The sequence below is a fragment of the Aegilops tauschii genome, chromosome 6 (genome assembly GCF_002575655.3).
Source record: "Aegilops tauschii subsp. strangulata cultivar AL8/78 chromosome 6, Aet v6.0, whole genome shotgun sequence".
Lineage (NCBI taxonomy): Eukaryota > Viridiplantae > Streptophyta > Magnoliopsida > Poales > Poaceae > Aegilops > Aegilops tauschii.
Window position 1 is genome coordinate 9,172,605 of NC_053040.3, and position 15,176 is coordinate 9,187,780.

Genomic DNA, 15,176 nt, shown 5'->3' on the forward strand with positions numbered 1-15,176 from the left:
GACAGGGAGTGAATGGATGGAGATTGGGGTTGGTAGGTGCCGTATATATAGGGGAGTTGGATGGCAATGGACGGCTACCCTTCCTTCTCTTTATAGCTCTCATTTATTTTCTCTTTCGTCCTTTCTCATCTCAAAACTGCAACTTTTGATTATTTTCGTCCTTACTTGATTCGACTGGTTAGACATAGTTTCCTTGGAGACATTTTATTTTCAGAAAAAAATCCCTAGATACCTCTTATGTTCCAACTTTTACCCATCTGTTTACAGCTAAGCGCCGTTTTTTAGTAATGTAATTATTACATTACGTTACTAGAGACCGAAAACGACAGCAGTACTCAACAAAGCTATATAGGTTGGCAAACACTGGCAGATAGTTAGGCCTCATTCAGCAACACTCCACTCCTTCAGGACGGAGCGGAGCGCCAGGTTAGCAGCTTCTCATATTACAACTACATGCTGCTCCGCTCCGGAGCGGAGTTGCAGAGCGGAGGGATTCCAAACACGCTCTTAATAATGCTCTGGTCCAACTGTGGATGTTTGAGCAAAGACCAGAGAGCATTGTTGGTTTTGTCTGGATGCAACGACCGAATAGCAGAGCTTTGGCTTTCGCATCGGGGTCATCTGCCTGGTCTTTGCATTGCATACAACAGCACCAGTTTTTTAATTATCTCATGAAGAATGTACTACGTCCATATATTGGAGAGGAAAGGTTAATGAATTTAGGGGGTCCCCTGTTATGTCTTGCTACAGCGTGTGGGAGCATACAAGAGCAATGGCAAAATTCGTAAACTACATCGATGGTGCAATCTTGTCATGTGATCATTGCTCTGAACTATATCTGGCCATGGGCCGGGCCGGGCCGGGCTTGGGCCGGGCCTGAAAAAGCCCACGGCAGAAAAATGAGGCCCAGGCCCTCCCAGGCCCTACTATCGGGCCTACTTTTCAAGCCCAAGCCTGGCCCATCTGGTAAAAAGCCCTTAGGGCTTAGGGCCGTGGGCCGGGCCTCTTCCTTAAAATGCCAATATGCCAAGCCCAAGCCCGTCCAGGCCCTGCTGGTGGGCTCAAAACTCAGGCCCAAGCCCGGCCCATGGGCAAGCCCATCGGGCCTAGGCCCTGGATTTTAGGGCCGGGCCTGGGTGGGCCGACAGGGCCGGGCCTGAGATGGCGAGGACTACTCTGAACCATGTCTTTCAATTCTTCTTGACGGTGATATGAGGCAGAAAGAAATGAAAATCTCTCCAGATAGAATTGGACTACTAAGAGTTTGTCTCGTACGGCACCAAGTGCTCCCGATTATATACCAAAGTCTGACAAAATAAGGACATAACCTTCAAATGTTAAATGTGTCCACTCACTCGGGTGAAATGAAAAACTAAAATCTGGAAAGAAATTACCTAAAAGTAAGAACATGAGACAGGTTACACGCGTCAACCTAGCACATGTTGAATGGTTGATATTAACAGCTAAAGTAGTATGAAAGAGTGGGTTATTTATACCTCGCAAATCAGAACAGGAAAAGGTGCTGAAGAACATATGCATGAATAAAATATTTGGAGCGTGCTACAGTTAAAGGAATGACATGTGTTGGTTTATGTAAGCGAGTTGACAAATCTCAGCTACGTATCACCAGTTCGCCACCCCATTCAACACCAAACACAGAAAACTACTACTCCCTCCGTGCCAAGAAGCTTTTCTTACATTTGTCTAGATATGTCTCTGGACAAATGTAAGACAAGCTTTTTGGGACCGAGGTAATATGATTTTCAAGAAATGATTTTATATCTTGGACCATATAGAGTTTGAGACAAAACATCCTTTCACAATTAATCAAACCTTCATTTTGGAACTGACGCCGCTTGCTGGAAGAATGACATGTACCAGTAGGCTGAGGAATGCCCCTCGTGCTTTTGCTTCCCTCAGCTGCGATAACGATCGCCTCCTTCTCTATGTTGACTCCGCCCCTGATCCTTCCGGCACCACCTCTGAATGGCAACATATCCAGTGCTATAGTTTTTGCATTTAGAAATTCACACTGAAATCACTTAAAATTGATTAGTTATAAGAGCAAAAGAAATCTAGCACAATACAGTAAATAGTTACCCTCATAGCTCCAAACAACTGGCTAACAGACTAACCTTGTGAAAGTCCTGGCAATTGAACTCTAGGGCTTCCATCCATAAGATCATAAGCATATCACCGTTTAGCAAATTGCAGCAAACATATATTTCAGATGCTATAATCTGAACATATATTCCAGATACTATAATCTGAACATATATTCCAGATATCAGAAAAGAAACATACACTGAAGTGCACCTTGATTGCCTACTATTTCGACTGCATTGATATGCAATGGCTGCAAGGACATGCTCCAATTCTCTACGAAAGAAGAAATGAAGAAAAACAATAGTCAGATTGATATAAGTACAGAGTTATTAAGAAACAAACAAGGGTACAGGTAAAAGAGCGTGGGGCATCCATCAAAAGTTTGAGCCACATTTTTATGTGACTGCCATGTCATACAAATTCTTAATGTATAATGTATCCATCAGGGCTGCAACAGGCACATGCTTGCAACAATTCTCAAGTTTATGGTATTAAGCACGTATGAAGTTACAATTTAACATGCTTCACTGCTTTTCTTTACTGAATTAGCCCACTGCTATGATAAAATTCGAAATGCAGTGGAGAGGCCGAGACCGGCGAGGAAGGAGAGGACATGCCAAAATGTTGAACCTTTTTGCCTAAAACTTTGCATGTAGCATATGGATGTGACTATAAATATATGAAAATTTTGTTAGGATTTTTGTTGACATTTCAAACAAAAAAAAAATCTCGCATGCGAGCACATGCTCCTGGAGCCAAATTGGATTTCTGAGATTTTTTTTCCCTTTCTTTTTCTTTGTCATGGTTTTTTAATAAAATGGAAAAAAAACACCCCTGATCACTTGTATTCAACATAGAATGAGCATCGATCCCGCCATGAATGAATTGCAAGCGACCGATTTAATCACAATGAAAGCATCCTGAACACTCATACGGCGTGTCAAGTGGAGCAATGATGAACGAGCCGTGCAACATGAGCGAGTTAAACAAAAACGAGCACGAAACATGGCGGCACCTAGTTACTTGCTCGGTTGCGTCCCTACAAACGGTGCACGGCGATCAAGATTCTCAAGTGCTTTTCGCCGGCACGATTGTGAATCTCACAGGTGCACTTCTCGTTGCTTCGGGAACTAGGTACGATTGCTATTTGAATCTCGATAACCTCTAGAGAAAGGAAAGAACACTACTGGTACATCATTACTGATAAAATCGTTTCGGCTGCCATTACAGAAAATAAAAATCAGACTTTGCCAATTAAGTCCAAGAGATCCAGAAAGAACTTTCACCTACTATAGACAACTTGTTCACTTCGAAAAAAACTTGTTCACTTGGGTTGTAGGTCAGGAAGGAAGATTCAGAATACAAGACTTTCAGCTCCAACCTGAGCGTAGATCAAACATGTCTTCAGCAAGAGGAAACATGAAGCTTAATGTGCGAAATAATCAAAGCAAGAGGAGCCAACAAAGACTTTAGATACAGTGATCTAAAAAGTCTTATATTAGTTTACAGAGGGAGTACTTATAGCAAGCAACCGATCACCATGAAGAAAGAAGAAAGCAGAATGCATCTACACTGCATCCAGTTTGAGCGCATCCTCGCCATGTCTGTTTCCTGCAAGGTTCAAATGCGAAACATGCAAGAGCGTGGAAAACTGGTAAGCACGGTTACTGATTCCGGATTAAACTCATGAATTTTGGTTCTTAGGCCTTGCTCCAATAATTAAAACAATAACATTTTGAAGAACGAGATATCCAACAAACCAACTCACTGAGAAATTAGCGCTTAATGGTTTCTTGCTGTACATTGGTGCATCATGGTGCATCAATGAAAGGTTTAAGTACAGACAGCACGTAATGCTTACTTTGTTACAAAAAAAAAAGATCATGATAACTACAACTTATCTGCTTGACAACTAGAAGTTCAACTAATTCTAGCATGCTTTGGCAGCTACTTTTGGAAGTTAAAGAAAGTACTGAAATTCTTTGTCTTTTCATATCAAACATAGTTCAAAACCTTAATTTTCCCTTGCGAAAATCATACAGACACAGGTATCAAATTTTACTATCCATCACTGAACTTCAGTGATATCTTTATCCAGATGAACACCCAAGATAGCAGAAACTAATTCAGGTACACATTACGTTGCCAGTTGGAAGTTGGAAGTAATGTGCTCCGAAAAGCTAGCAGATTATGTGCAGCTTTTCATACAAACAAGAATACTAGGGCGAGTAATTAAGAACTGCAGTCTCTGCAGAAATTCAGACCATGTATTCAGAGTATGGATGTACATGATATCAACTGTTTGGTGCCTATATTCACGATCACACCAACCAAAGCAATAAATGAATCACTCAGTTTTAGCCAAACTAAAGAAGAGCTAGCTCAGACATAGAAGTAAGAAACACTACCTAGCTGCTAGTGAACCTTCTGGTGGTGCTTGGCACAAAGAATTACCCACAGGACCAAAACACAATAATGAACCAAAAATCTTAAGCTGCCATCCAGAATAAACACATAATTTATATTATATGGCCATCGTGCAGAGCAGGATAATACAGCTAAGTTTACTAGCGGCAAGGTAAAAGAGTGGCAAGTGCTTCTCCATTGTCTCAGTAACATTACTAGCATAACAATGTACAAACACACCTAAGTTTATTTACTTAAACTTAAATGATGTCAAACCTCCTCCATATGAGAGTTTGATGTTTAGTTAAGTGTGCATCTCTCTTTAGCAGATAACCAGGTGAACCTTGTACATTTCATCCAGCAGCCCAGCAGGTATTTCCAATATGACTGATGGCTCCAAATCATTATCCGATCCAACTAAAGGAGAACTCACTTGCAGACACCTTCTATAGTTGAATGATTAAGTCTATCTTTAGTTTGTTAGTTAAAGCAAAAACAAATCTCTATGAGTTTGCATATGGGCAAACCAAATTGATTTTTATATCAAACCATAACTGAAAAATAGATTAAGGTAAATCCGCTATTTACCTAGATTTGGGAAGGGCATCAGATTTATCCCAAATTATCCACTATGAATTGCAAAAACAGTAATAGAACATTAGGAATGCATTACCCACAAATGAAGGAGACCTTACCTTGGCTCATTATCTCAAGGCACAGGCAACTAACTTGAAAACTGAAATTTTGGTGCATTTCGGAATGGCCTGATCTCACACTTACTTAGGCCCTGTTCGGAGCCCCGCCACCCCACCACTCTGCTCCCGGAGCTGGAGTTAAAAAGCAGGGAGTTGGGAAACAGGTGCTCCGCAGCTCCGCGTATTTTTAGGAGCTGAGTGACTCCGAACAGGGCCTTAGTACCAATACATGTGTCTAAAACATGAATGAGGATGAAAAAAAGTTCATAACCAATCCATGGTTTCTTCTCTGCTGAGTGGTGACATTACATATCAGTATCCAGGGATCAAATTATCAGCTTCATCACTCGTTAAAAACCACCAACCCAACATCTAACAGACATACAGCAGCGGACAACCAGGACACAGTTACATCAGAGCCCGTTCTTGGCTTATGTGAATCTGAAATTAGTGGGCACTTCCCCATTGCAAGCAGCATCGTAGTCTTCTTCAAGGTGCAGTGCAGCTTCCTTATGAGGGTGTATGAACTTCTTCTTGAATGTCATGTCGGACTCCTTGAAAACAGTATAGTAGCTTGAGTCGCGCTTGAGCAATCCATTTTCCTTGAGAAACTTCACAGCATAGTACCGGGGCCTGAGCCGGCCCTCTAGGCTGTGCCCGAGTATTACCGACCGTTGAGCAATGTGCACCGGTTCCAAGCCCGCCTCGGAGATGAGGAACTCAGACCTGCGCTGCAGCGATTCCTTGGACTTATTCAGCACCGGTGGAAACTTAGAAACGGCCATGCCTACCTCAGCATCCGTCCACCTGAACGTGTTCCTCAAGTACTCCACTCTGGCTGCTACCTCCTCCTCTCTGAGAGATGCAACAGCACGCAGCGCGTGCCTGAACATCCTAGAACCACGGGGCACACCTATGTTTTGAGCGCATGCCACAATCGCCTGGACACGCTTGGGGTTGTTGGTGAGCAACCTCGGTGCTGAGATGCACAACTTGGCAACGTCACAATCACCTAGTCCGCACCCTTGCAGTACCGCCAAATTGGGCTTGACCACCCTCTCGAGGTTGCATGAGAGGATATTGGAGAACTTCATCACCCGGAGGAGGTTGTGGGAGGTGCCGAAGAGGCGCAGAGTGCGAGTTCGGGCAAGAGTGCTAGTAGCTAAACCTCTGACTAGGGCTACGCTGTTGACTGTCAAAATGGCTATCTATGCAAGCACAAGATCATCACAACAGACGTACGATTCCTCTTTCCTTTCTACGCATCCACAAAGTAAGGTGGAACGTCGTCTTTCCGACGGGCGTCATTGACATCCCACAGACGGGGTCCGTCTCAGGCGGTAAGTGCGTCGTCGTTTCTGTTGCCGTCGTGGCATCCACCGACGCATGCACTTGATCTTGCAGAGCCACGCCACCCGGGGTGGCACTGTCGGAAGCACTCGCAGGCGTATATATCTAGTCGGATATCTGCTGATGGGATCCATTTTCTAAAAGGCGAAAAAGGTCGAACTGCCTTTACAACACTCGTAAACTCCCGAGCCGAGTTAAAAGAGAGAATGGCTGAATAATCCATCAGCAAAACCTGAAAAACAGAGGGAAAAAGAGAACTCTTAGATGTATTCTTTGATTGTGCTAAGAATAGAGAGGGAGAGGGTAGAGAGAATGGCTGGCAATCCAAAACCGAGTCTGGACGGCGGATAGATTGGAGAGGAGAGGGTGGCCGAACTGCGGCCTATATCCACTCTGCAAGCAGACGTTGGAATCGGCGAGCCACATCTTCTTCAAGTGTCGGTACTCCATTAGACTGTGGGGCCTGATCAAAGGCTGGCTCAAGCTAGACTACCTCGACATCTCCTCCTGGATCACGATGCGCTCCATCAAGGACTGCTGGCTCAACATGTCCAACTCCAGCATGCCCAACCGGAAGGCGATGGCTTCTCTTGCTATGCTGACCTGTTGGACCATTTGGTGCGAGAGAAATGCACGGTTGTTTCGTCACAAATCCACGCTTCCGTCTGTATTGTTCTCCAACATTAAGAGCGACGCCAACCTTTGGGTAATTGCGGGTGCTAAGCACTTGGGTCAAATCATGCCGGGAGAGTAGTGGCTTTGTAATATTTTCTTTCGCTTTTCTTGTAAAAGCAACTCTAAACTCCTTCTTAATTAATGGATGAGGCAAAGCTTTTGCCTCCGTTTCGAAAAAATAGAGAAGGGGGGGGGGGGGGGGGGGGGCAGAATCCCAATGTTGTTGTAGTATAATCAGGTTGGTTTGCTGAAAACTGCCGGTGCTGAATTGAAAACTAGTAATATAGTTCCACCTGCCAGTAAGAATCATCCAATATATCTAAGAATTAATAGGTGCCAATACGAACGGATTGATGACCAACCAGCCTAACTTATTCTAGATCATCGTTCTATTTTCTATAACAAACTCCATTGAAATCGAGGTATCTTCGATCTCTTTAGAAACTGCAAAAGCAGTCTTCTATTCTCTGAATTTTATATTTCTGTTCAACCGTTCAGACTCCGGAATTTTAGTTGCCATGATGATAACTGCTTGATTGCATGAATGAAAAATTGAGAAAACAAATAGAATGCCTAAATTCCATCTTGTGTTACTAAGGCGGTGTTCGGCAACCCACCAGCTCCTCAAAATACGAGGAGCGGCGGAGTGGAGGGACTCCGAACAGGGCTTAATACGGGTTTAGCAATGCTGAAAGAACATTCATATTATGCATAGGATACCTGATAGGTAATAGCAACGAATTAGAAGTTTTATATCATTGCACAGACAATATCCACAACCTGCAAGCACAATAGCAAAGGTTGGAAGCATTAACAGCACAAAAAGATGATGGCATGGTGTAAAAAGCAATTGATTGACATCCGGTAATCATCACAAGTCGCATGCTTCATAGACATAACACTTCTTTGATTTTTGAAAGAATGGCTTCACAAACCACAAATATGTGATGTGAAATCATAAGCATTGTTGATCCAGGCCGCTGGGTCGCCACCTCTTCCAGCTGGCCCCCATCATCAGCCATGCCTCTCCCAGATCTGCCCTTGCCTGGGGTCTCAACCTTTGAAGTTGGTACACACCTACAGCTTGTGGCTTACGTATCTCCGATGCTTGCAACCAACAATCCAGAAATTCAAAACAACTTTTACATGCACTGAAATTCGAAAGATAACAAAATACTTACGGATATTTATGAAGCGGCAAACTTACTGACTACAAACAGTATCAACTCAGAAGGGGGCAATGAGCTCTTTCAGTTCATGTGTTTCAAGAGCTGAAATGAATCTCCTCCAAAAATTAATATACCATGGTATGGGCACAAGTACAAATAGCAACAACAGCACTTTATACGAAGAGCAGACACAACATTTGTATGAAATAACATCAACCAGGATCAACAAGAACACAAGCTGCTGAATACAAATAGTTAACTCACAAGGGGGCAATTAGCTCTTTCATGCGTTTTAAGAGAGGCAAAAGAATTGAATCATCTCCAAAGAATAATATAACATAGCATGGAACAAGTACAGACAGTATAACAACAACACTTTCCACGACGTAGTCTTTAGCATTCCTTTCTTACACAAGAATAGACGGATAATCTATCTCTTATTCTTAAAACCGAAAAATGATGAGATGATTAATTTGTTTGCACCTTCAAACCACGAACAGGGGCAGAGGCGGACTATCTGTACAATGGCACCCAGATGCTACTTATACACACATGTCAAAAAATAAAAAGGACACCCAGATCTTTCTCCTGCGTTCTAATAAACAAATAATGATCAACACAAAACCACAAAATTCTCAAAAACCAAGACTGTACTTATGGTAGGCTCTATGCAGAAATTGCAGTACCGCATCATTCAGCTTTTAGATCAGTTGTCCCTGGGACTGGAAGTATCAGCCAGTACACCATTCGGAAATACAGAATTAAAATAAAGGAAAAACTGAGACGAATTAATAAACCATGAATTACTTTCACAACAGCTAATCTCTACAAAAAAAAGATACTGCAGAAAGAAAGATGATTAACTTCAGCTAACAAGAACTAGAGCAAGCAACCAACAAATTATATCCAAATGCCATCCTTGGCAGTGATCAACATATTGTGGTCATCAACAAGTCTAAAATTGTTTCCCACAAGAAAAAGGTCCAGAATTTTCATTCGAAGGGAAACTCTCTCATATCTATGACCAAACCGAGGATCTTCTTTCATGGGAAGATAGATTAGAGAACTGCACTGAAACTAGGGAGAGGGGGTGAGGACACTCTGCTTCTTAAATATCAGTATTACAAAAACTTAAATTCAGATATATATAATTACAGATGGCCTGACCTCACAATCTCTCTTAGTTCCAATATGTGTGTCAATATGACACGAGAATGGGAAAGATAGCAGTGTGATGTTCTCTTCTCTACTGAATGATGACATGGACATACCAGGTCTCATAAAACAAATTACTAGCTTCATCAAGTGTTAGCAACGACCAGACCAGCACGTCATAGGCATTACTAGTTTTAAATTTAGTAACTGTTCACAAACGTTAGAAATGACCGTAAACTCTTACGCAGCAGCTCCTCTTACACATATCTGTAAGCGCATCAGACCCCGGCGGCAGCCTTGCTGCAGGTCGCATGGCCGTGCATTGCAATGCAGGCGTATTCTTAGAAGGCGGATTATGGACATGGCAATGCAAGGATAAAGAGAAGAGAAAAGGTGTCTGAACTTTTTGTTGCAATTCTCAAACATGCTATGTTTCTAACCTCACGTAGGCAATTTCATTTCTGATTATTTACACACTCTGGCAAGCAGATGGCTGCAGTGGCAGCGCTCTGTACAATGCATGAGAGGGAACACCGGCCAAAAATGAGCATCATGGTCAAGGCTCTGAGGCCGTTGCTGGTCAGCAGCTCAAGTAATCTTCCCCGCCCTGCTGAAGCATCTCGAGTGTGAGGCATCGTCTTCTCTAGCAGTGAAATAGCATGTGGTGTGATTTCCTTGTAGAATTCGAAATCATGAATTCAAAGATGTATGATTTTTCATGTCAGCGGCGTATGCATATGCATATATTGTGTATATTTCCCAGCAAAGGAAACTTTTGTGTATATCGTAACCGCACGAGATCATGAAATTTCCGGTTGCCACCTTTCCTCACCGTTCCAAGTCATGCATGTGCTCCCGATGCACCAGGTTTTCCTTTTATTCTGTGTTTCTTTCTCCCGGTTTCTTTCGGTTTTTTCATTTTCCTTTTTCCTACTTTTCTACCCTTTTCCATTTTGTTTTTCTTTCTTAAATTTTTGAATTCATGAACAATTGTTGTAATTTGTAAACCATTTAAAAAATACGGGATATTTTTAAAATATGGGAACATTTTTTTTTTGAAATCCATATTTTCCAAGTCCATGAATATTTTTCAAATTCATAAATATTTTTAAAAATACAGAAACATTTTGAAATTCATGAATATTTTTAATTTGGAAACCATTTTTAAAATTCTTGAACAATTGTTGAAATGAAAAAAAAAACGAATTTGTGGGCATTTTGTTAATCGGGAACTTTTTTCAAATTCACAAAAAATCTGAAATATTTTTAAAAAATTCTATGTTTTTTTTTCTAGTTGCCCCTTCTTTATCTCTTCTCTGTACGGGCTGGGGGCCAATTAGGCCGACAATCCTGCAGCTGGGTTGGTTCATCGAAAGGCTGCTTCCATTCTGTCAGCTGGAGTCAACATTTCATCAGTTAGATTTTCTTGCAGCTTCCTAGGAGCACTTCTTTGCTTTTGTGAATCCCTTGTTCTTGATAGAAATAAAGGTCCACATCCAAATCAATTCAAAACTGAATTTACCGACTCCTGAATTTCTGACAATGCACATGCAGGAGCCTTACATCCTCGTACGCCATGCTCACCTTGAATAACATGAAGTCGTCAACTGCTGGAAACAAGAAAACGCAGTAATCAGCCTTCGTGATAGGCAAGATGCCATCATATAGCTTTCCTCTTCAATGCATGGTTTAGGGGTTCTCAAAAAGGAGCAGAAACCAAATGTAGGGAAAACTTACATGATGGAAAACGGATAACTGCAAGGTGACTGTTCTGACTTTCCTCTGGCTGATTTGAAATATAAGATCACGATTGGCTCTTTCAGGCGAAGGATAAACTATCCGGAGGCAAGTTTGTCCAAATTACAACTTGTCCAGTGGAGGAAGATAGTCAATACGTGCAGCCAAATGCATTGCAAGTACAGTCATGCTGGCAATGTGCTGGCAAAAAAAAACGACTTGTCATACATGAGGTTCTCTGCACAATGGATGGAAGCACTACCTTTCTGGATGACCAAATTCTGCACTAGATCCTCCACTGCCTCTCTGGAGGCAGTCTTCAAGAAATATGTCAACGATATAGCATGAGTGACCTGTAACATGAGAATGATCTTACAAGACAACCACAGTGATCCATGACAGGAAATTTGAATGATAATTCAACTATGCATTCTTGAAGTATGGCTCCCATATGAACTCTTACCTCAACTTAATGGCTGCCTGTTGAATCAATGTAACACTAAATAAAACTCTCAAATATTATATTGAGTCCATATTTGAGGACACTGGATTTTGCAGAGAACAAGCAATAAGATATAAGATAATCCTTCTGCCATCTCATAAGCTGATGAGTCCAAATGTTCATTACATAGTTCCCTCTCTACTCTTCTCTTAAATGTTCAGTACATCCATCTTTTCTTCAGGGTCCAAATTTCTACAGACCTCTCTCTACTGCCAATGTCAAGGCACTTTTTTCCTCCCCTGTAACATGCAGAACCTGTGAAGTCCCCCTCGCTTTAGGAGTAGTACACCTTAGCTAGCAGAAAACACTCTGGCTCCTCACTGGACTCTGCAACCAGTTACCATGCTGCTGATCAACAAACTTCTTCATAAGCTTCAGGCCTATAAACCTCTTGGCTCAGAATCGGTCTGTACTAGACTCGCAACTTTTGTGCAAGACACTAGGTAGGGTTCAGGTGACATACAAACAGATCCAGCGGCTCACATGATCTGCAGCAAGCTTGAATACCTGTAAAAACAATGTATCAAGTGTTTTATGCCCTGAATCATGTAACAGTGCATCTCCATTTAAGTCTTTAACAAGAAACAGACTGGTAAAGAGTTTTTCATACCTAGGAAATTAGAATCAAGGAAAACAAGAGGAGCAGTTATTACAGAACAATAATTTGTTCAGTGATATTTAAGGCCCAAGAAGGCAATTATTTGATCATGGAGCCCAAGAAAGATTATTTAATTAGCAGAGGACACACAGAACAAGAAGTTGCTATGTAAAGCATCATCCATACATCTGACGCCTTGTAGGAGATAACTTGGCCATACTAAGCAGTGCACGATAACAGCTATTTCTGGCTTGGCCATAGCATTTGCTTCTGACTGGAAGCTTACACTGATCATCAAATGTGTGGTTCCTTTTCTGGGTTTGCAGAATTATATTCAAGTGAGGTTCTTAAAAGGGTTCGGCAAAGATGCTACCTCACGATTTATATTGGATACTCCACTGCCACGTCTCCTCACGTCGAGCCGACAAGGGGTGGTTATGCACATTCTGAAACAGGGAGACATACCAGCCATGCATGGTCTTTTGTGCGGAGGAGGCGCACCATTGCCTTGCATCCTGTCGTGCAAGACTCAGAGTTCTCTTTCTCACTCATGCTGACCAAGTGACCCCACCCATCAGTGTCTCTAACATCTGACAATGGGCTGGGCTGGGCTGGAGCGACTCATATACACAAATTACATGCCCCATATTATGTAGGCACGTAAAATCTATAGTCATTTTAAATCCACTGTCGCATTGATCATTAGGGGCTCTTTTTTGTTTGTGTTTTGTAAAGTTCGGTTGGTAAATAACATTGCCTGTATTGTTATAGAGAAAGAATAATACTAGTACATCACTACTGATGAAATTTGGTTGTCAAATTGCAGCTGCCATTAAAGAAGAATATAAAAATCAGACTTCACCAATTAAGCCAGATAGACTCAGAAATAACTTTCACTTACTATAGATAGCTTGTTCACTTGGGCGCAAGTCAAGGAGAAAGATTCAGAGTTTCAGAGTAACCTGAATTGCCATGGTTCCAGAATTTTGCAATTACTAAGCCTATTCTGCAGTCCTGGAAGCAAAGTTGTTCATTATGTTATTTTTCAGGTTTTCAGTGAACCTGTACAAAAATATGCGCATTTTAATATACTAAATTGGACATTTATGAAAAAAGATACAAGAGCCCAGTCCCAATGTTCTAAAAACATAACAACTCTTGTCATACAGATGCCGCTGTGACAATGGAAAATACTGATAAATTAGGTGTGGTCCTGAAGCGTCTGAAGTAGAGTTAACTTGGCTCCTGAAAGATTTTTAAAGTACTATATAGCTTCACATTTGTCTTGGGTATAATAAGCTTCAGAGTTCACACATGAAGTCTGAAAGATTCAGGGCTAACATTCAGCTCCGATTCAAGTTCAGAGTTCTGAGTACAAAATTTACATAACGCTTACTGTTTACATGCATGCGTGACTCTTTCAAATGTTTACATCCAAGTGAAGATCCAACAAAATGTACAAAATCGATCAAAGCATCAGATGCTGCTAGTTTATTCAAAGAACAGTGCTATACAGACGACAAAACTCACACGATTCATGCACAACAGTGAAAATCCAGCCGCACATGCATGCGAGTTAAAGGGCAACGGCCGTAGATTCATTGGTCGTGCGGAAATCGGCCATCAAATATCGTGTGCCAAACAGTTTCGTTATTCAAATGTATAGTATAACAGAAGGATTACTTAATTTGCAAGATTCAAAAAAGAGAAAAGTAGGAGCTTCCCTGAATAAAACTCACGCCATCATCAGGGCACTTGTCAATGAAGCTTCAGGGCATCATCAACCTACAAAGCCCTTCAGAATTATGTATGTTTCGTCTCATTTCCTGGCAGAACAAGAAAGCACCATCTACATCCAGTTTCAGCACATTTTCACCTGGAAGAAAGAAACCATCATCCACATTCAGTAAATCAGTATGCTCCTATTGCCCAGCCACTTTACTTGAGGAAATAAACAAGCACCAGAGAAGGGGGGACACACCTTCTCACCTGATGGTAAGTCACTTCATCCATCAACCTATTCACCTCACCTACATTTCACTAATCTTGATTCTATAATTTTAACAAGCAACCAGAGAAGAGGGACACACCTCAGATCTCATTTCGGTCTTTAAATCACATCTCGTTGCCTTACTGCAAGCATACACCTCAGATCTCATTTCTTCCAACTTACACAACCTCGCATCAAGAACAAACAAATGTGCACCATCCTCACAGGTTGGTTCATAGTCTAAGGTGCATCGTAATTCCTATGTTTGAAATTCTGCAAGATTCCAGACAACATGGCATCCCATCCGGCTTTTTTCCTTTTCCTCGACTTCTCACATAGAAATTTGCGAAAATGACGGTACATAAGACCCATTTTACTATCCTAAACAAATATGCTAAGGATAAATATGCCTGCACGATCAATATAAATAGTGCTATTATGGAATAAAATTAGCTAAAAGATATAGCAGAAATTAACATGGTAATGCCATAACTCTTTTCAAGGTTACCATAACTTAAGTTTCCTTATTGTATGAAATGTCCTCTGTTTTGCAGCACTATGCAATACCAGGGCATTAGAAATTTCTGTTTACGTAGTGATATACAAGTAGGCTTTCAACAAAAATGCAACTAGCCTACTACTCAACTATTCAGTTTCGAGATCAGATTCCCCTAGAAAAGTATCACTTAGAAGGCCATCCAAAACTACAAGAGATAAATAAACGAAAGCTGATACAAACTACTAGTCAGAAACAGAAACACTACTCCCAGGAATTTCGAGACTTCATGTCATC

The 15,176-nt window shown here is 41.5% G+C and overlaps 1 protein-coding gene across 1 annotated transcript; it reads right to left on the minus strand.

Moving 5' to 3' along the window:
• Positions 1–5,638: 5,638 nt before the first annotated feature.
• LOC109737100 (transcription termination factor MTERF8, chloroplastic-like) lies at positions 5,639–6,301 on the minus strand. Its single transcript, XM_020296323.1, has one exon. It carries the CDS (start codon positions 6,299–6,301, stop codon positions 5,639–5,641), a length of 663 nt encoding a protein of 220 aa, XP_020151912.1.
• Positions 6,302–15,176: the final 8,875 nt, after the last annotated feature.

Coding starts and splice junctions, on each gene's coding strand:
- LOC109737100 (XM_020296323.1), bottom strand. CDS start 6,301: ATGAAGTTCTCCAATATCCTCTCATGCAACCTCGAGAGGGTGGTCAAG.